Genomic DNA, 20,061 nt, shown 5'->3' with positions numbered 1-20,061 from the left:
TGTGTGTGTGTGTGTGTGTGTGTGCACGGCTGGTGTGGGGGCCTGGGGTGTGAAGGCCATGGGTTTGACTGGGGATCTAATGGCTGTGTGTGTGTGTGTGCACGGCTGGTGTGGGGGCCTGGGGTGTGAAGGCCTTGGGTTTGACTGGGGATCTAATGGCTGTGTGTGTGTGTGTATGTGTGTGTGTGTGTGTGCACGGCTGGTGTGGGGGCCTGGGATGTGAAGGCCGTGGGTTTGACTGGGGATCTAATGGCTGTGTGTGTGTGTGTGTGTGTGTGTGTGTGCACGGCTGGTGTGGGGGCCTGGGGTGTGAAGGCCGTGGGTTTGACTGGGGATCTAATGGCTGTGTGTGTGTGTGTGTGTGTGCGCGCGCGCACCGTGCGTGTGCATGCAGGGTGGTGGGGGTATTAACTCCTAACTATAACTTACTAACTTCCTTCTGGGAGGGTGTCCAGCATATACCTACCTAAGACTTCCTCCCCCAGGCCTACCATCCTGGGGTTGAGTTCACAGGCTAGGAGTGTCCCCCTCCTCCCCCCCCCCACCTTGTCCTTTCCACACCTGTTCTCTTCTGCACGCAGTGGTGGCACCTCAGGGCCTGCAGCTGCTCAAGAGCACCGAGCATTCCCTGCTGGTGAGCTGGGAGCCCACCAGTGACGTGGACCACTACCTGCTCAGCTACTATCCCCTGGGGGAGGAGCCCTCCCTCAAGCAGATCCAAGTGCCCAAGGAGCAGCACACCTACGAGATTCCCGGCTTGATGCCTGGCACCAAGTACATCGTCACCCTGCGCAACGTGAAGAAAGACACAGCCAGCAGTCCGCAGCATCTGCTGGCCACCACAGGTAAGGCGGGCCCCATGCCCGAGGGCTCCAGGAAAGGCCCCAAATACCCTTCTATGTATAGCGCGGTCTGTTGCCCCACTTTGGGGTTTGAAAGCCAGAGCTGTAGCTGGAGAAGGCTCCAGTTGTCTCTCCCTTCTCCTTGCTTCCCGCTTAATGGGTCCTCAAAGCCAAGGGTGGCCAGCATCTAGATGGAGACTCAAGGAGGCCTTCTGTGTCCCTTTGGTGGCTCCACTGTCACACACAAGCAAAGCATATGCCTGTGTCCTATCCCTTCACCGAGTCTCCAAGGCCATTCGGCAAATTCAGGCCAGGATGTGTGGAAAGCTTCAGAAGCCATCTGTAACAATTAGATGTTTCTCCGCAGGGAAGAGAGGGCTCAGATGGGGTAAGTGAAGAAAGTATAAGGGAAAAGTTGTTTATGAAGACATAGAGGTGGCCATTTTCCCGAGCCTACTCAGTTTGAGGTTAGCTAGTCTACGTTCAAAAGTAAATCATCTATTTACTTTCATTTCAAGATAGCTGCCAAGACCATATAGTTTTATAATGAGAGTCCTGGTTATTCAAGAGACTGAGACTTTGAAGATCAGTGTTTAAAGCTAGCTCCATGCTGAACATTCTGTAAGACTCCATCTCTAGTCAATCAGAAAAAAACAAAATGCTGGGTGCCAGCTGTTAGTAAGTATAAGGCCCCTGAATCCAAGTCCCTGGAATCAGGAAAAAATAAATAAAAGAATGAGTCAAAGTGACGCCATTTTATTCATTCTTTGTACGTTGTTCCGAAGTTCTTTAGGTGAAAACAAACAAACAAACAAACAAAAAAGTTTGAGCCATGTTGACATACCTCTCTACAGGTATGTCCCCTGACACTTGGGAGATTGAAGCAGGAAGTTTATGAGTTCAATATCAGCATGGACAATTTTTCCCTCCTTTTAGGAGCTTGCCCCTAGAAGTAACTGCTTGGTGGCCCAAACAACTTAGAAAATCCTTATTTCCCCATGAAAACTCTTAAAACAGCTTAAATTTTCAAGGGTGGCTAAGGACTTACCATGTGCCAGGTACATGATTAAAAAAACAAAAAAATGCCCCACATCGACCCCTCTTTGCCCTAAAGTCCTTGAGGAAGAGGCTGGCAGATCCGGGGGGTGGAATATGGACTTACAGTGGTCACTGCAGAAACATATGGCTGTCTTTTTTTAATTGTGAGAAAATGGTGGGCAGTGTTGAAAAGCGTCAAAAGAGGCTTGGCAGTAGAGGCTTGGCACCATTTGTGATTGCCTTTGTCAGCACCCTCCAGCCCAAAATGCTAGAAATAGCCCCTTAGTTGAACCGGGTCGGTTCCTTTCAATGGGAAGATGCACATGTGGAAAAAGGTGTGGTTTTGCAATAACAGAGTGAAAGAAAGGACATGTTATAGATTTCAGATTTGGGCTAGATAATTCAGGAGAAGCTTAAGGAAAGCACAGAGTTGCTTTGGATCGGATACTCTCAGAAATGGGGATAATTCTGTGGTTGGCTATCTTCACGAACCTTTTCTAGCAAGAAGACAGACTAGAGGGAGGTTAGAGCTGTGATTGGAAAGAAGAAGCCATGTGTTCGAGTCAGGAGTGGGGATGCTTCGTCACCTGTGTGAGCTGTAATCCTGTTTGTGTCTGGGGATAGATATGGCCTTAGAATGGCCTTGTTTTGTCTTGATTTAGGGTGGTCCTCTTGTTTGATACTAACATTCTGTGAAATGCTTTGTGTCCATGGGACAACAGCAAACCCTAGCGGTGAGAACCAGGCCAGGTTAGCTGCTCTTGGTGATTGCATCTTTCTACAGATAGGCGAGTGTCCAACCTCTGAGGGGAAGACAGGGACACCTCTTCTGAGAGTCTTAGCAACTCTTCTTGATGTCTTGGATGAAAGACCTATAAAGCCTCGCTAGTGTGAAGCTTGTCATTCTGTCTAATCCGAGCCAAGTTAAATACAATCTTTCCTGCCCGTCAAGGATAGCTCAGACCAAGCAGTTCGGAGCATTTTTATCAAGCCCTTGCCTTTTCATTTGTGAATCCCTCCATGTTCTCTGAAGCCTTGCAGGACTCATTTCACGATCCTTGAGTCACCTTTGCTACTCTACTCTTGACTTTCATCTTTGAGAAGAGTCTAAAAACAGAAGCCAGGGTTCTGTCAGGTGGAAGCTGGAGGTGAGGGGCAGACGAATGGCTCTGGGAGGCTCTTTATCCACAAGATGCTCAGATCGCAAGCGCCTGGAGATCACCAAGTCAGATCACAAGCGCCTGGAGATCACCAAGTCATACCCTGCCTGTGCGTGTGCTCCCTGTCCCACAAATGGCCCACTGGCATTGGATAAAAAGGTCTCCACCCACCGACGCAAGGCTGAGAGTCTGGGGAACTTATCTTCCCTAATCCAGACTTTAAGGACAGGCTCTATCAGTCTGAGATCTAGCCAGTGGCATTTGAAGTGCTCCCCAGAGACCCCAGTCACCCTCCAAAGGTTCTTCCCTTAAGGCGCTATCAGTGACCCATTCCTTTCCAAGTGGAAGGAAGAGAGAACATTTAACCTAAGTACTTTGCTGTGAGCAAAGTCATGTGGTAACTCCTTCTAGGACAAGATAAAGCAGCATGAGTACCACAGGAAGGATACATAGAAAGACCAAGTTAAAATGCACTCCCTTTAGTTAAGTGCCAGTGGCTCATGGCTGTAGTCCTAGCTGTCAGAGAATTGCAGTTTGAAGCCAGCCTGGAGAGAAAAGTCCTTGAGACTCCACCCCCAGTTCATCAACACAAAAGCCGTGCTGGAGGCATGGCTCAAGTGGTAGAGCTCCAGCTTTGAGCAATCAAGCCAAGCAAATTCAAGGCCCTGAATTCAAGCCATGGTACCAGTCAAAAGAAAAAGAAAAACACCTACTTTATAGATTTGCCTTGGGTTAATTCATATAGAAGAATTTGAGAGTCAAAGGCTATAATTTGGAAAGTGGAAGAAGGAACTTACAGCATAAACATACTAAAAGAAATGGAAATGCATTTCCTCAACTTTACGTGGAAAGGCTTAGAAGTCTCTTCTGAGGATGGGGACTCCATAGCCAGCCAAAGGGGGAGCAGTAGTGTAGACTAGCTGGGCCTCGAGCTGGGCTGTGTGGATACTGGCCTGAGAGGCTTGGCCAGAGTTTAATTAGCAAGGTAGTGTAACCTGCCAGGACTTGGGGGGTGGGGGGTGGGGAGAGGAACAGAGGCTTCCCAGGAAGACAGACTACCCTCTGTGGAAAATCTGAAGACTAACAGTGAGTTCCTATATGGGCAGCTCTAAGTCCCTTGTTAAGGACTATGTCCTGGGCCAAAACCAGCTCTCAGTGTGTCAAGAAGAGCAGCTGACTTGGTACCCAATGGCCTGTTCCAGACCTGTGGGACCGCAGCTCTCCATGGCTTTCTCTTACCCTCTGTGTCCCTGCCTAGATCTTGCTGTGGTAGGCACTGCCTGGGTGACAGAAGAGACTGAGACCTCCCTGGACGTGGAGTGGGAGAACCCCCTGACGGACGTGGACTACTTCAAGCTGCAGTATGGCCCCTTGACAGGCCAGGAGGTGGCCGAGGTGAATGTGCCCAAGAGCCGTGACCCCAAGAGTCGATATGACATCACGGGTAAGAGCTAGCCCTGGGAAGGCGAGGGGCTTGCTGTGGGTGCTGGGGTGGTGGGGGTGTGCACTGCGTCCTAAGCCTTAGAAATCACACTTGAACTCCAAAACTGTCCTATATGGAGCCTACTTAGAAGGCCTTCAGACACTCCTCGGCATCCCAGAGCACTCCACTGAGACATTCCAAAATGTCCTCTCTAGTCAGTGCACTCTCTTGTTTTAGGATGGATTTGATGATGTGCAGACATTCCATTTGAAGGTGTGTGTGTGTGTGTGTGTGTGTGTGTGTGTGTGTGTGTGTGTGTGTATGTTGGGCCTGAGGTGGGGACTCCCTGGATCACCTGGCTCAGATGCCTGAGCTGGAATTCAGAAAAGGGGATTCTGGAAAGTCTGTGCATATTCAGGGACCTCTTTAAGAGAAGGAACATGCCGTGGTGAATACCCAGTTAGGCACAGGGCTGTGGAGCACGCTGGGGTGAATGAGGGACTTGGCGGCTGGCTGGCTTCATGGCAAACCCTCCTGCTGTCCACTCTTCAGATTCTTTCTTGAGAGCAAGCATCTCTTATGCTGGCGTTTGTTTCCCGTTTGCCACTGGAGCCTGGATATTAGTGCTATGAAGAACCACCGTTCATACTTCATGCAAGAGACAAAGGAAAAGGAAAGAGGAGGGGAGGGGAACCTAGAAAGATTATTCCTAATAGTTACAATGAGGAGATAGAAAGTAGTGAGAGAAGATTGATTGTTAGAAGCAGGAAATCATGGAGGCTAAGACTAAATCTGGAAAATAAGTGCTAGATGGCCCAGCCAGAGACAGCAGGTTCCTGGACTTTATGCCACCTGTTCCAGCCCTCTTCTGTCCAGGAACCCTTCCTCGAGCCCTCATGTTCCACCCCTGCAGCTCTTCCTCCGCCTAGACTGTTAGTCTTGTGCAGAGAGAATATTACCCATCTCGCCCTCACAAGAGAGATTCAAAGGTGAACAGGGCTGGTTGTAGGGTCTGGAGCCTGTCCTCGCATCCACACTGCCTGCTTGTTTTTAGGTCTGAAGCCTGGGACAGACTATAAGATCACAGTTTTTCCCATGAGAGGCGGTCTGGAAGGCAAACCGATTCTCCTGAATGGCAGGACTGGTAAGAGCTACTTGGTGGCACTGTGGATATTTAACGATGTTTGTACTCTCTTATTTCTCATAGCTGACTCTTGTGTGGGTAAAATTCTGCCATTCATGTGTGGAGTTTTCTGTCCCTTTGTATAGAGACAACTACACAGGGAGGGGGGTCAAAGGAGAGGAGGCAAACTCCTTTTTCAAATTTCTCTTGCCATACAAAATCTTCTCCAGGACCTCAGAGTCAAGGAAAAGGACAGAATTCTGACATATTTCTATTTATTTTAGTTGTTTCAATCATGGGGTTATTCTTCTAAGTTGTTTTTATCTTTGAGCTAGGCACAAAACTCCAAATTACCTAGGGACAAGTGAACTATAATGGTGTTTCTTATTGGAATTGTATTTCCCCTCCCCCCCCCCCCTGAGGTCTACACTCAGGCAATCTGCAGTGAAATGTCAGGAGATGTTAAAGACCCTGGTGTGGGTAGAGTTAGAATTTGCATATTGAGAAAATTTATGACAAAATTCTGAAAATCAGTAATTTGTAATTGATCGATCAGAAAGTAATCGGAAAGCATACCTATGACTTCAATTAGCTTAAGTTGAATTGTGAACCTCTTGAAATAAATCTGTGCCTCCTGCCTACTCAGGATGGAGCTGTAATCTAGACTACAGTGGAACAGGTGGAGTCTCATGCTCAGAGCCAGCAGAGGAGGGATCTTTGAATCTGAGTCAGTCTTTCAAAGTGATTTAGTTCTAGGCTGGGAATGTGGCTTAGTGGCAGAGTGCTTGCCTAGCATGCATGAAGCCTTGGGTTTGATTCCTCAGTACCACATACACAGAAAAAGCTGGAAGAGGTGCTGTGGCTCAAGTGGTAGAGTGTTAGCCTTGAGCAAAAGAAGCCCAAGATCAGTGCCCAGGCCATGAGTTCAAGCCCCAGGATTGACCAAACAAACAAAAAAGTAATTTAGTTCTTCACAACTCAGTGCTAGAAATGGCTAGTTGGATGAGTGAGGTGCTATGGGGTGAGAATTGAACTCACCATCTCAGCTGCTGCACAGTGATAATGTCACCCATCCTTCTGGGCTCTGCTATACCCAGGCTTCTCAACTGAAGCCTCAATGCCCATATGAGATGCCAGCCATCTCTGCGTGAGTTCCCAGAGCATTTAATTGCTATGCAGCCTTGCATTGCTAGTTAACCTTTCAAGTACATTATTCCAAGTAAAATATTAGCACCCAGGAAGTGTTTTTTGTTGTCAAATTATATATTCTCAAAGCTGGGTGAGATATTTTTATTTGACTGCAAATAAGTCTGTGTGTTCTACTCATGTAAAATGAAAAGATACTGTAATTTCTAAGGTAAAAAATTATTGTCAAACCTGTCTAGACTGTTCATTAATTTAATAGAAAACAGGGTCTGTTTTCTCCAAAGGTTTTTTTTTCTTCTTTTTTTTGCATTTCACAAGATGGAAAAAGGCAGTGGAATTTAAGAATAGTATAAGCACAGCCAGGGATAAGGACACAGTTCAGGATTTTCCATTTAACCAGTCACTCAGTGGAACTTGTTAAATCAAAACCCTTGAGACAGAAGGATATGTAAATAAAAGTTTATTGAGCTGTTACAGCTGCTAGCCAGAAGGACAGAGCTGGTCCTTGGACAAGTTCCTCTAACTACTGCCAGCAGCTAGGCAATTGGAAATATGCCTGAGGGGCCTAGAGCCAAGGGTAATTTTAGGCAGTTTGGGGAAGGAAAGCATAATTTCTTTACATTGACTGTAGATAAAAGGCATGAGATTATGCCAAGCAGGGAAAGCTTTGAGTTAGAAAGGCTAGCCATAAGAAGTGCTTGTCGCTTCCTGGCGGGTTAACAGTGCTGAAAGTTTATAAGTAGATTGGGCATGGTGGTCCCTGAAGTGAGGGAACTGGAATTGGAGCCAAGGTTTCTAGATACATCCAGCTGACCCAGTCTTATTTTTGTTCGCCCTGTTAGCTGATCAACTTCCCTCATCCCTTACCCTCTCTACCCTTCAGCCTTTGTAATTTAATTGAGGATATCTCAGGATTTTTCTTTTATCAACCTAATCTCAATGGAAAAGAAAGGGCTAACAGAAAACCCTCCTCCAACCCATTAAAGTGTGGAATGCCTCCTTGAAAGGCGCAGCTTCAGAAGTGGGTCAAGTTCAAGAGCTGGGAGCTGAGGCTGACCAATGTCTTCAGAAGGGATGGGCCTAGACTTCACTTTACATGGCAGACCAAGCCAGGACTTGGTGGTACAGGCCTGTCTTCCTGATACTGGAAGGGCTGAGGCAGGAATGTTGAGGAGATCGATGGCAAATCCTTGGTCCCACAAAGAATGCATGGGTGGTCACACCTAGAGGCATCTTTAGCAGAGTGTGTTTAAGACAGAATCAACCATAAAGCAATAATGCACTCTCAAAGGAAACTATTTAGAACTATTAAAGTGGGATGTTTGGCAGAATGTACCCAAATGTGATCCTGCACCCATTTCCTTCCCCATCTGTCTACCCCAAGTCAGAAGAATGGAGAGTTCAAGGCCAATCTTGGCTATCCAGTGAGACCCTTTTGCAAAAAGAAAAAGAAAAAGAAAGGAAAGCCGACCCTAACCAAGAAGCAATGAGCTGGTCTCCACCCAGCACGTCCCTTTCCAGGCTCCTTCATGTTCCAAGTTGAACTGTCAACGTTCAGAACTTATGTACAATCATCCAACCGAACACCGTGGGTGAAAAATAACAACAACCTCCATAATTTGAGTAACTGCTGTGAAACTTCTGGGCCTTATAATAGTATTGCAAGCATAACAGGTTCTTAGAAGTTGCTTTTGCTAAAAGCACTGACTCACTACTTGGGCTTGCCTAATGTCCAACAAATAACAAAAAGCAGGACAAAAACTTAGCATCTCTGCCTCCATTTTTCATCTTTCTCTTTTGCTCTGAGCCATTCCCTCCTGCAGTTTCCTTGGATTCCAGAAATACCAGGTCTGTTGGACGAACATCTTTTGACAAGAGTCAAATCTGCCTCCATCCCCAGGCACCAATGACTTTCTCCCCAGTGACCAGACCTTCCTGACCAATCCTGAGATAAAGATCCTGCACATCACCATCTGACTGAGTCTGCTTAACTATGCATGTGTCCTGTCCCTTCCTTACATAAGCATGTCTGTACCTTTTGAAGACCGGCTTGGGGACAACGAACTCCTCTAACTGTCCTTCCCAGCATGGCTACATTCAATTAAATCTCCTTTCTTTGCCTTTTATTACTACTCATCTCTCTAATTGGCATATTGGGATGGGTGCCAAGCCTTCTCTTTTGTATCTCTTGGAGCTGGAGTTCTTGCCCCCAAAACTCCAGTAACCTAAGTATTGTTATTGCCATTTTACATATGGGAAAATGAATGCTTACCAAGTTTAAGACACTTAGGGTGAACGGATGAGTGGCTGAGTTGCCACTTGGATCCAAATCCAAATCAAGAACTTTTGTAGAAGTAGAGAAGAATAGCAGCAAGAGGGATTGGTCACTTTCCATTGTGGCCATTATGGAAAGATGGCCACGGAGGTCTATGCAAACATGACCACAAGAGGCCGAAGCACAGGAGGGACCTGTTCTGGGAACTCACCTTCAGATGGGTGGCGTAGATCCATCATGGCCCTCAGCCTCATACCCCTGTAGAGTTTGCATTTGACATCATTTTTCCACTGCTCAACAGATCAATTCACAGGTGACCACCATGAATGTGGAATAATCAGGTTTTGCAATTTCCATCTCTTTGAACAAGGCTTACTAGTATTCTAACATAGGTACTCAGTGGTGGCCTACGAAATCTTACAAATCTTGCCTTGAATCTCTCTGACTTTGACTGGCTTGAGAAAGTTCTACCAGAGCTGCCAACGTCTGGAAAGTAGGAAGTTGCAGGTGTATGGTGAAGAGGAAGTTGGAGGCAGGCCACTGCGGCTACTGGAAAAAGTACTTAATGGCCCTGACATTCTTGGTAGAGAGGGAGGTTTTGTCTCACAGAGGTGACCTTTTCTAGCAATCTGCCATATCATATTGTGCTCTCCTTTTCTTGTACCTCAGCATTTGGCTACTATCCTTGTTACAGGCTGAGAATGACCACGGAGAACAGTGAAGAGACTCTTTATGGCTTAAGCAATGAAGCAGTTAAGAGAAAGGGCATTGGAAAGGAGCAAAGAGCTCTAAGTTCTAGGCTGCTCTGAATCTAATTGGCTCTGTGGGCTTGGAGAAGTCACAACTCCTTTCTGGGCTAAACTTCCAAGTCTCCTACAACTCTGGCATGCTATGTTCTATATTTAGTTTCTATTCACAGCCAAGAAGCCTTTTTTCTGGCTCTACTCTTACCAAACCCAGGCCAGGAAAACCCATCCCGAAGATAAACCAGCATCTGAGCGAAGAGTACTGTGAGAGAGGGGCTTTCCTCACTGGCCAAAGAGGAGAGAATTGGGAACTTTGTCTTACAAGTCAGCTTCTCAGCTCTGAGGAGTTGATGGGCTACAGATCTAAAATATGAATAATAAAGGAGAGAGCTAGGCTAATATAGAGGAGGGATATTCATGCCTTTGCTGGAAATGGGCAGAGATCTTCTAGGAACTTAGAGACCATCTTGTTTTCCTTTTTTGTTTTTGGTTTGGTTGGTCCTGGGGCTTGAACTCTGGACCTGGACACCATCCCTCAGCTCTTCAGCTCAAGGCTAGCGCTCTACCACTTGAGCCACAGAATCACTTCCAACTTTTTCTGAGTTGTTTATTGGAGATGAGTCTCATGGACTTTCCTGCCTGAGCTGGCTTCAAACCATGGTCCTCAGATCTCAGCGTCTGGAGTAGCTAGGATGACAGGTGTGAGCCACCCATTCCCGGTTAGTGAGGATGTTCTTGTAGTCTTATTTTTCTAGTCCCAGTTCATTCCTTATTTCCCCAGATGGAGATAGGGCCTTTGGAGGGCTCTCCACATCCCTTCCTTAGAAAATGCAGAATTATTTCTTATACAGAAAGGACAAAAGGGTAGGGAGGGAATCCTTATTGTTACGCATGTTTTCTCCTGAACATGCTCTATGAGCCTGCTCATTCTCCTCACAGAATGTGGCCGTTTATCAGCAAGGGATACTCAGTGTTCCAGAGGCCACAGGCCAGGACCATTTTCTTTCCTCATTTGTCTCTCAAATTCTACTGCTGCTGAATTTCAGATTATAATAACTTCTCACAGCATACTTTAGTTTACTTACAAACTATGATCAGTATCAGTAGTGGCTTCATAAGAACTGATTGATGATAGTGGTACTTAGGATACAGTGGTATAACACAGAACTATGTGATGTGCTAGAAAGGAAAGAATATTTGCCCATACTCCAGCCCAGCCTTGAGTTGGTTATCTCTTTCCTTAGCCTCTAAACTGCTGGGTTTCAGGCACGTGCTATCATGCCCAGCTTGTTGTTGTTGTTGTTTTTTAAAGTAGACAGCTGGGCATGTTGGCATACACCAGTAACCTCAGCATTTCAGAAGGTGAGGCAGGGGAATGTGAGTTTGAGGTTAGTCTTGGCTACATAGCAAGACCCTGTGGAAAAACAAAAACAAAACAAACAAAAAATGTCAAAAAAGCTAAGGCCAGTTGCTCATGCCTGAAATTCTAGTGACTCAGGAAGCTGAGATACAGAGGATTGTGGTTTGAGGCCAGTCTGGGCAGAAAAGTCCATGACATTCCATCTCCATAATAACAAGTAAAAGGCAATGTGGAGATATGGCTCAAGTGGTAAAATGCCAGCTGAGAAAGCAAGCCAAGCAAGCACAAGGTCCTGAATTTAAACCCTTGCACTTCCCAAACAAACAAACAAACAAACAAACACAAAAAAACAGACTCAAACTTCAAACAAAACAGGGGTGAGGGGGTGGAGAGAGAGACAGAGAGAGACAGAAAGACAGAGATGAGGGTGAGGGAGATGGAAAAAAAGAACAAAAATCAGAGATGTGCTGGGATAGGTGGCTCACACCTGTAATCCTAGCTAATCAGGACGCTGAGATCTGAGAACCATACTCTAAAGCCAGCCTGCATCGGAAAGTACATGAATACTCTTTTTTTTTCTTTGTCAGTCCTGGGGTTTGAACTCAGGGCTGGGCACTGTCCCTGAGCTTCTTTTGCTCAAGGCTAACACTGTACCACTTGAGCCACAGCACTACTTCCCACCTTTTCTGTTTATGTGTTACTGAAGAATCAAACCCAGGGCTTCCTGCATGCTAGCCAAGCACTCTACCACTAAGCCACATTCCCAGCCCACATGAGTAACCTTATCATCTCCAATTAACCACCAAGAGCCCAGAAGTAGAGCTGTGGTTTAAGTGGTGGAGTGCTAGCCTTCAACACAAAAGCTCAGGGACCATGCCCAGGGCCTGAGTTCAAGTCCCAAGACTGGCACAACAAAAACCCACAAAAGCACAACAAAACAAACAAAACCAGAGATGCCAGAGCCCCTCTAAAGTGGAATCTCTGGCAGGTACTGAGTACCTGCTCAGTGCTGATCAAGTCTGAAAACCCCAAGGGTTAGCAATGGATTTCTAAGATCAAGAACGGAGGCTGTATTATTGGGAACTACATGTACATCTATGATATGACTGGCATATTGTCCTGGGTTGGCATGGATTTTATTAATTACTGCAAAATGGCATTACATTCCCTGGCATGTAATAGATGCACAATGAGTTGTGAAACAAATGAACTATGCTTTGAAAATTTTTCTTTGGAAATAGAAAGGAACTTTATAAAGTGCCAGGTCTAGAAACTGTAGTTTGGAAGGACTCTACAGGAGAAGGATTTTGTTGTTGGTGGTGTTGGTGGTGGTGGTTGTAGGGCTTGAGTTCAGGGCCTTGGCACTTTCCCTGAGCTTTTTTGCTCGAGACTAGCACTCTACCACTTTGAGCCACAAGTCCACTTTCAGTTTTCAGGTGGTTAATTGGAGATAAGAGTCTCACAGACTTTCCTACCAGTCTGGCTTCAAACTTCTGATCCTCAGATTTCAGCCTCTTGAGTAGCTAAGATTGTAGGCATAAGCTGCCAGAACCTGGCTAGAAGAAGTTTTGATTGGAAGAGGAATTTCAGGAATTCAATCTGGGTACCTAAGGCAAACACCTTGAAGGAGTTATCCTTCCCAGGGTTCAATCTAAGAGTTTCCCCTAATGGGTTCAAGTAATTCGAAAATCTGTTGCTTGTCCCAATGAAGGGTTTAAACAGAAGCCAGTTACCCCTACCTCCCCTACCAGCTTGTATTATGTAGACTACTGAGCTAGGTCACACAAATTAGATTTAAAGCATCCATGATGTTGACCCGCCATTTTTTCCCCTCCCCTTGTGTTTCTTTATGAAGAAATTGATGGTCCAACAAATGTGGTCACTAATCAAGTGACAGAAGACTCAGCGGCAGTGTCCTGGAAGCCCGTGAGGGCTGACATAGACAAGTATGTGGTACGCTACATCGCTCCTGACGGGGAAACCAAGGAAAAGGCGGTATCCAAGGACCAGAGCAGCACCGTCTTGACCGGCCTGAAGCCAGGAGAGGCGTACAAAGTCTTTGTGTGGGCTGAGAGGGGCAACCAGGGGAGCAAGAAGGCGGACACCAAAGCGCTCACAGGTAACAGAAGAGGAAGACACGCCAGGCTCCTTCAGGGCAGGGAGAAGATGGATGTGGCGCTGGCATCGCTGTTTTGTGTGCAGGGGTAGAGGATACTTGCAAAAGCAATTTTGGATTTCACAATTATGGATTCCCCCCCCACCTTTTAACCATAAATGGAAGGAACTAGACTTTTTATTTCATATACAAGGGCATACTTATTTGAGCTGGAATTCAACCCTATCAGAGCGAAGTAACACTTTCTAATTTTCTTGTTTTTGAGTATGTAGCTAGAATCCCACCTACTCTGGAGGCAGAAGGATCGTGAGTTCAAGGTCAGCATAGGGAGTTAGTGTGATCCTGTTTCAAAAGCAAGCACAAAGTGGTAAAGACCTAGCTCAATTGGCAAAGGACTTGGGTTCAATCCCCGGTATCCACAAACAAAGGAACAATAACAGACAGCAGGAGCTGGATTAAAGGAAAAGGGAGTTGTGGTGAGTACGGTGCGGTATTGCACTGGAGGGGAGGTGGTTAGGCATGGAGCTGAACTCTGGTAGAATGAAGGCAAAGTTCGTGGTCCATGTCTATATGGTGTTGTAAAGTGAAAAGTGGAGAAGCCACATTTCATTCTTATTTTTATTTTGTTGGTCGTGGGGCTTGAACTCTGGGCCTGGCGCTGTCCCTCAGCTCTTCAGCTCAAGGCTAGTGCTCTACCATTTGAACCACAGCACCACTTCTGGCTTTTTCTGCTGATGTGGTGCTGAGGAATGGAACCCAGGGCCTCATGCATGCAAGGCAAACACTACCACTGAGCCACCTTCCCAGCCGGGAGAAGCCACATTTTGAGAGGTCGAACTTTGGAGTCTTTATTGGAGCACTAGTTGTCTGCAGGCAGCCAGTTGCTACATAGGTCTGCAAATACACTTTACACAGTTAGGAAACAGGCCAGAGAGGAAAGAAAGAACAAAACCAATGCCAATCAACCAATTCAACTCCAACGGAGAGCTGAAGTGGGAGGCCAGGCGACTGTAGAGCAGCCAGGAGACAGGAGACAGGATGCTAACACTGAGACATGTGGCATGGGGTAATGGCTCCCAGTGCTGGTCTGGGCCTAAATGGGGTCTGGGATGGGGGCAGGGCACAGGAAACTCCCAGTCCTAGGCACCGGACTGACAGGTTCAGTAGCCTATCATCCAAGGGCCCGCCCCTGCCTCCAGGGATTCAGGCAAGGCCATCACCTGGGAGGTGAGGGCTTTACCTTCTCCCACCATGAAGACAAGATGCCAGACCCTATCATCCATCATGTGGCCAAGATGGCACTGGCCAGACCTGGTCTCCCTACTTCAATGGTATTCATAGTCCTCTGATTAGAGAAGACCATGAAAAACATAAAATACAGTGAGTTATGTACTACAGATACCAAATTTTCTTGGCGCTGTGGGGACCTAATAAGTAGATACCCATTGGGTTGTCAGCGGAGGTGACACCTGAATGGAACTCCCACCATTAGCAGTGGAAGTAGCATATACAAAAATTTCAGGGAGACTAATGGGGCAGGGTAGACCTTTTTAAGTATTGTTCATGGTGGGCAGGTGGGCAGATGGATAGGTGGTACAGTAGGGTAGGTTGAGGCTAGAGTGTTATTGTCAGCTCAGAGTCCCAGGAGCTAGGTCATTTGTCCTTACGTGAAGCGTGTTCTGTTTTTGTTTGTTTGTTTGTTTGTTTTTACTGGTCCTGGGGCTTAAACTCAAGGGTCTGGGTGCTGTCTCTAAGCCTCTTTGTGCTCAGGGCTAGAGCTCTACTACTTGAGCCACAGCACCACTTCCAGCTCTTTCTGAGTGGTTTATTGGCAATAAGAATCTCACAGACTTTTCTGCCCAGGCTGGCTTAGAACCACGATCCTCAGATCTCAGCCTCCTGAGTAACTAGGAGTAACTGGTATCCGGCTGACTCCGTACTCTCTAAGACCAGTCTTTGCATGTGGCTGTGCATGGCACTGAGCTGGTTTACCATGCCTGGCAAGAGGAGGTGTGCAGTTTGAAATGCATTTGCTTCTCAGGAAGTTCAGTTTTACAAGGAACTGACTTAAACTTAATTTGTTTGTGTGTGTGTGTGTGTGTGTGTGTGTGTGTGTGTGTGTGTGTATGGGTGTTGGGTGCAAACATGTGCATGTACACATTGGTCTTAGAGCCTGAACTCAGGGCCTAGGCACTGTCCCTGAGCTTTTTCAAATTTTTTTTTTTTTGGTCAAAGCTAGAGCTCTACCACTTGAGTCACAGCTCCACTTCTGGCTTTTTTTTGTTTGTTTGTTTTTTGAGTAGTTAGAGATAAGAATCTCACAGACTTTCTGGTCTGGATTGGCTTTGAACCATGGTCCTCAGATCTCAATCTCCCGAGTAGCTAGGATTACAGGCATGAGCCACTTAGAGCCTGGCTCTAAGGATCTTATTTTTAAAACATGGTAATAAAGGCATCGTTTCTATCTACCAAGTTACTTGGGTTTGGACTTGCTAAGGGTTTGCTCTTTTGAGGAGAAGATGATCATTCAGGTGTATAAACATGCACGGTGCAGTGTCACTTAGTATTCACCCTAGCTGGTGATGGAGGTGGGCAGTACTGATGTTTCCTTCCTTGTGGAGGTGAGGAGACAATGACTTACATTACACAGCCTGTCCCAAGTGAGAAATGGTGGGGACCATGTTCTAACCCAGTGTACCCATCTAGAGACTCAGGAAGATTCTACAAGTAAGATTTTTCTTCTAGGTCAGGCCACAAGCATTAATTTAAAACTCTCCTGGTTCCTCACCAGAGACATGATATTTTACATAGAAATAACTGACAGCTTCTACTCATAGGATGTTTTCTTCCCAAAGAACATACTGGAACAGATGGAGACAATTATTGAAATACATTTGCTTTCAGGTAAAAGGAATTAGGAGTATATTATATAAATCCAGGCTAGAGGAAAAATTAGTAGGTAGAGACAAGTTCTTTTTAATCCAAAAGCAACTTGTGGGTAAAGTTCACAGAGTCCTTCTAAAAGTGAGCTAGGTCTGAAAACTTTACTCATTAAGTTCATTGACTTTTTGACCAGTTGTTTAATGAAAACCTTTAAGTTCTCTCAACCATTGACATAATAGCTGACTCAAATGTATTGAGTTCCTTATTTTGGCTGTGTTCGTGCTAGTCTTTCAGAAACTTTCAGGGTGCTAAAAGCTATCTTCTTCTTTTATATCTTTCTTCAAGAACTTGACAGCCCTGCCAACCTGGTGACTGACCGGGTGACAGAGAACACCGCCAGTGTCTCCTGGGATCCAGTGGAGGCTGACATTGACAGGTATGTGGTGAGCTACACCTCTGTCGACGGCGAGACCAGGGAGGTTCCAGTGGACAAGGAGAAGAGCAGCACCATCCTCACAGGCCTGAGGCCAGGCGTGGAGTACAAAGTCTACGTGTGGGCTCAGAAAGGGGATAGAGAAAGCAAGAAGGCCAATACCAAGGCTCCCACAGGTAACTAGACAGAGATGGTTAACTGGAATTGAATTTTGAGCTTGGGGATTGTGTATAGGATATCAAAGGCCTAAATGTTTTGGTCTGTCGTGTGGCTTGAACTCAGGGCCTGGTGCTGTCCCTGAACTCTTTTGCTCAAGGCTAGTGCTCTACCTCTTTGTGCCACAGCGCCACTTCTGGTTTTTTGGTGGTTTGTTGGGGATAAGAATCTCACAGACTTTTCTGCCTGGGTTGGCTTTGAACTGAGATGCTCAGATCTCAGCCTCCTGAGTAGCTAGGATTACCGGCATGAGCCACCGGTGGTTGGCTTGCAGTTAGAATCTTAATGAGGTGAGACTGCCAGTGAGCTTTAGGAATGACCTCAGTGGGATATTCCTCCCTTGACAGCCGCGAGCTGCTCATGAAATCACTTGTTCTCCAGAGGGAGAATATGGGTATGGGTACAGTGTTTTTAGCAGGCTCAGCTGAGATGTGTTTAGGAACTGGTTGGGCATTATTTGTGATAATCCTTCTAGAGTGTTGCCAATAAATAACTTTTGGTAAAATGGCAAATTACTTACTTAACTGACATCAGAGCAGATATGCAATTGATAGTCTTGATATGCCACGTGCTTCTAAGAAGACACTTTAGGGAGGTGAAAGCCATGAATTGTAACAGTGAAGTTGTGGCACTGGGGTAGTGGGCGTGGCTCGCACTGTCAGAGCTTAGGATTTCCCAAACATTTTCTTTTCAGATATTGACAGTCCCAAAAACTTGGTGACTGACCGGGTGACAGAGAATACGATCAGTGTCTCCTGGGAGCCTGTGCAGGCCAGCATCGACAGGTATGTGGTGAGCTACACCTCTGCTGATGGAGAAACAAAGGAGGTTCCAGTGGGGAAAGAGAAGACCAGCACCATCCTGACAGGCCTGAGGCCAGGCATGGAGTACAAGGTCCATGTGTGGGCCCAGAAAGGGACCCAGGAGAGCAGGAAGGCCAATACCAAGGCCCCCACAGGTAACAGAGCATGCGCTATTACTTCACCATTGCTAAGCTTATGGTCTGTCTAGGTGAGTTTTTCTGATTTTGACCTCGACGGACAAAGATACTTTGTTTACCAGAGACCTCCATAAAAATCATGTACCCCTCACTTCCTTTGAATAGTTTCTCTTAGAGTTCATATCTCATAATGTGGTATCCAAGTTTGATCGACGGTGATTGCTTCTAGTCCCCCATTCTTCTTCTGTCTCATGATTGTGAAGACACTGAAATTTTCACCTGGGTAAAGAATAAATAGGATGAAAACACAAGCAGCTATTAGACTGAGAGAGTCAGACTGGTGGATTGTATTCCCAAATTAATCTTTGTTTGTTTGTATTTCGTTTTGCTTTTAAACTGCTCACCAGTTTAAGCCATTCCTATGAAGCTTGTGCTTGCTTCTGCCTTTTGGCTGGATTTTTTAGACAGAAATAATTGCAGTGTTTTGTCAGCTAAAATTAAGCCAGGATCTAGTTCCCCAAATGCCAATTTTTTAAGTAACAAAAATGTCTATTTCTAGGTAGGAGCCCCCCTTCATTTACAGTTGTCCATTTGCATGCCAGCTGCCTGCTGTGGGAAGGGAACTCAGGCCTCTTGGGCCTTCCTCTTTGTACTTTAAGCACCAATCTTCCAGCTTGCTAAGTGCAATGTTGGATGCATTAGTGTTTGGCACATCTGGGAAACACACACTGAGGAGTGGCTAGACTCAAGCAGAGGAGAGATGTGAGGAGAAGCCTGGTGTCCCGAGGAAAGAGTTTGAGGGATCAGAAGGGAATAGGGGTAGGTGAAAGGTCAAGATGGAGGAAAATCCACGAGTCAGAAGAGAAGAGTAGTCAGGGATTAAAGGCAGACAGGCCAAGAATCATGGAAAGCCTTCCTTGACTTTAGCATGGCCTGTCATGGGGCCTGATGAATGTTCGAGCTGGCTCTTCTTTTGGAGCACTTTTGTGCTTATTTCCCACTGGGAATCTCTCACTGCACTCACCTTGTGGGCAAATGCTTGGTCTCTTGTTCTTCTTCTATCCAGAGGACACCAGAGGGTGTGCTCCAGCACCACTAATGGAGTTACTAGGTGATTCTAGGTAGGACAACCCTAGATTCTTCTGTGCTTGGCCCACATCTAGTCCATGCAGAACAGACATGCCTCCTTTGTCCATTCAGTGGGTGGCTGTACTGGCTTTTTTCAGTGCTGTAGCTTCTCTTGCTTGGCACCAAACAACCAGCTTTTCTGTCAACCCTTAGATATTTGAGTCATGTGTTTAAAAAAACAACAACAAACCAACCTTCAGTGTTCCCTACCCTTTAGAAGGGATTTCTCCACCTTTTCACTGTTGACATGTTGAGTAGGACAATTTATTTGTTGCCCAGGTATAGCTTGGGTCATGTAGGATGTTCAGCAACATCCTTGGTGTCTACCCATTAGATGCCAGTAAGCTCCCACCTTTCACTGACATTGCTAATCACCCCCTTGAGATTTCTTTTCTACTCTGTACACCACAAATTCTGTACAGGATCCTACTAAAATCGCTTATTTAAGGATTGGGTCCTGCTTCTAGGATTCACAGTGTAGCTCTGTTCAAATAATTCCAACTCACTGACCTCTCTAACGGCTGTCTCTTTCTCTCTCTCCCTCTGTGAAGTATTACTACGTGCTTTATTTTTTCCTTTGCCATTCAGCCAAGCAGTTTATGAGCACAATGCATCTTGATCAATGTCACCCCTTTCAGCATTCTCACTCATCCCTCCCAACCCACCCCTTCCCTCACTCTTCTTAGTTTTATAGACTGGAGATGGTTGGTTAGCCACAGAGTCTTAGAACTGTTGAGCCAGCCTTGGTGGTGGGCCAGGGGTTGGAATATAGATACCAAGCTTCCTGGAGTCAAAGCCTAAATGAACATATATAAAAGGACCTTTGAGCAAATAATTTTAGGGAAATGAGTTTTGCAAGAAATATTTAGATTTAAGAAGCGATACTATTTTTCTTCGTGCAATACCATTTTGGTAACCTTGGGTGTGTGTAGTAGAGTGAAGCATCAAACTGATAGCTTTGCTGAAAAGAGTTCATAGTCACTGGGCATGGCTGAGAATAGTCATAAGAGACACGCTATTCATTTGTAGACTACAACAACTCTATAAGATATAAATTGGTAATGTCTTCCCGTTTTGTATATCTTCCCTCTAGGGAAGAAATTGAGGTATAGAAGATGGTTTACTCTTTATTGCATTTTGAATTACAGAGTGGCTATTCTTTGGCTTCAGAGATGGTTTACTCTTTATTGCATTTTGAATTACAGAGTGGCTATTCTTTGGCTTCAGAGATG

General features: G+C 45.9%; 1 protein-coding gene across 1 annotated transcript in view; it reads left to right on the top strand.

Annotated features, from left to right (window-relative positions):
• The window catches only part of Tnn (tenascin N), a 60,821-nt gene that overhangs the window by 4,008 nt on the left and 36,752 nt on the right, over nt 1-20,061 (top strand). The window contains exons 2-7 of the mRNA XM_013015522.1: nt 582-845; nt 4,299-4,484; nt 5,518-5,607; nt 12,969-13,232; nt 16,458-16,721; nt 17,456-17,719. Coding sequence (XP_012870976.1) covers nt 582-845; nt 4,299-4,484; nt 5,518-5,607; nt 12,969-13,232; nt 16,458-16,721; nt 17,456-17,719 — 1,332 coding nt within the window. The remainder of the gene's footprint in view (nt 1-581; nt 846-4,298; nt 4,485-5,517; nt 5,608-12,968; nt 13,233-16,457; nt 16,722-17,455; nt 17,720-20,061) is intronic.

The sequence above is a fragment of the Dipodomys ordii genome, unplaced genomic scaffold (genome assembly GCF_000151885.1).
Source record: "Dipodomys ordii isolate 6190 unplaced genomic scaffold, Dord_2.0 Scaffold27, whole genome shotgun sequence".
Taxonomy (NCBI): domain Eukaryota; kingdom Metazoa; phylum Chordata; class Mammalia; order Rodentia; family Heteromyidae; genus Dipodomys; species Dipodomys ordii.
The sequence above is the reverse complement of the archived record's forward strand: the minus strand, read 5'-3'. Positions and strand labels throughout refer to the sequence as shown.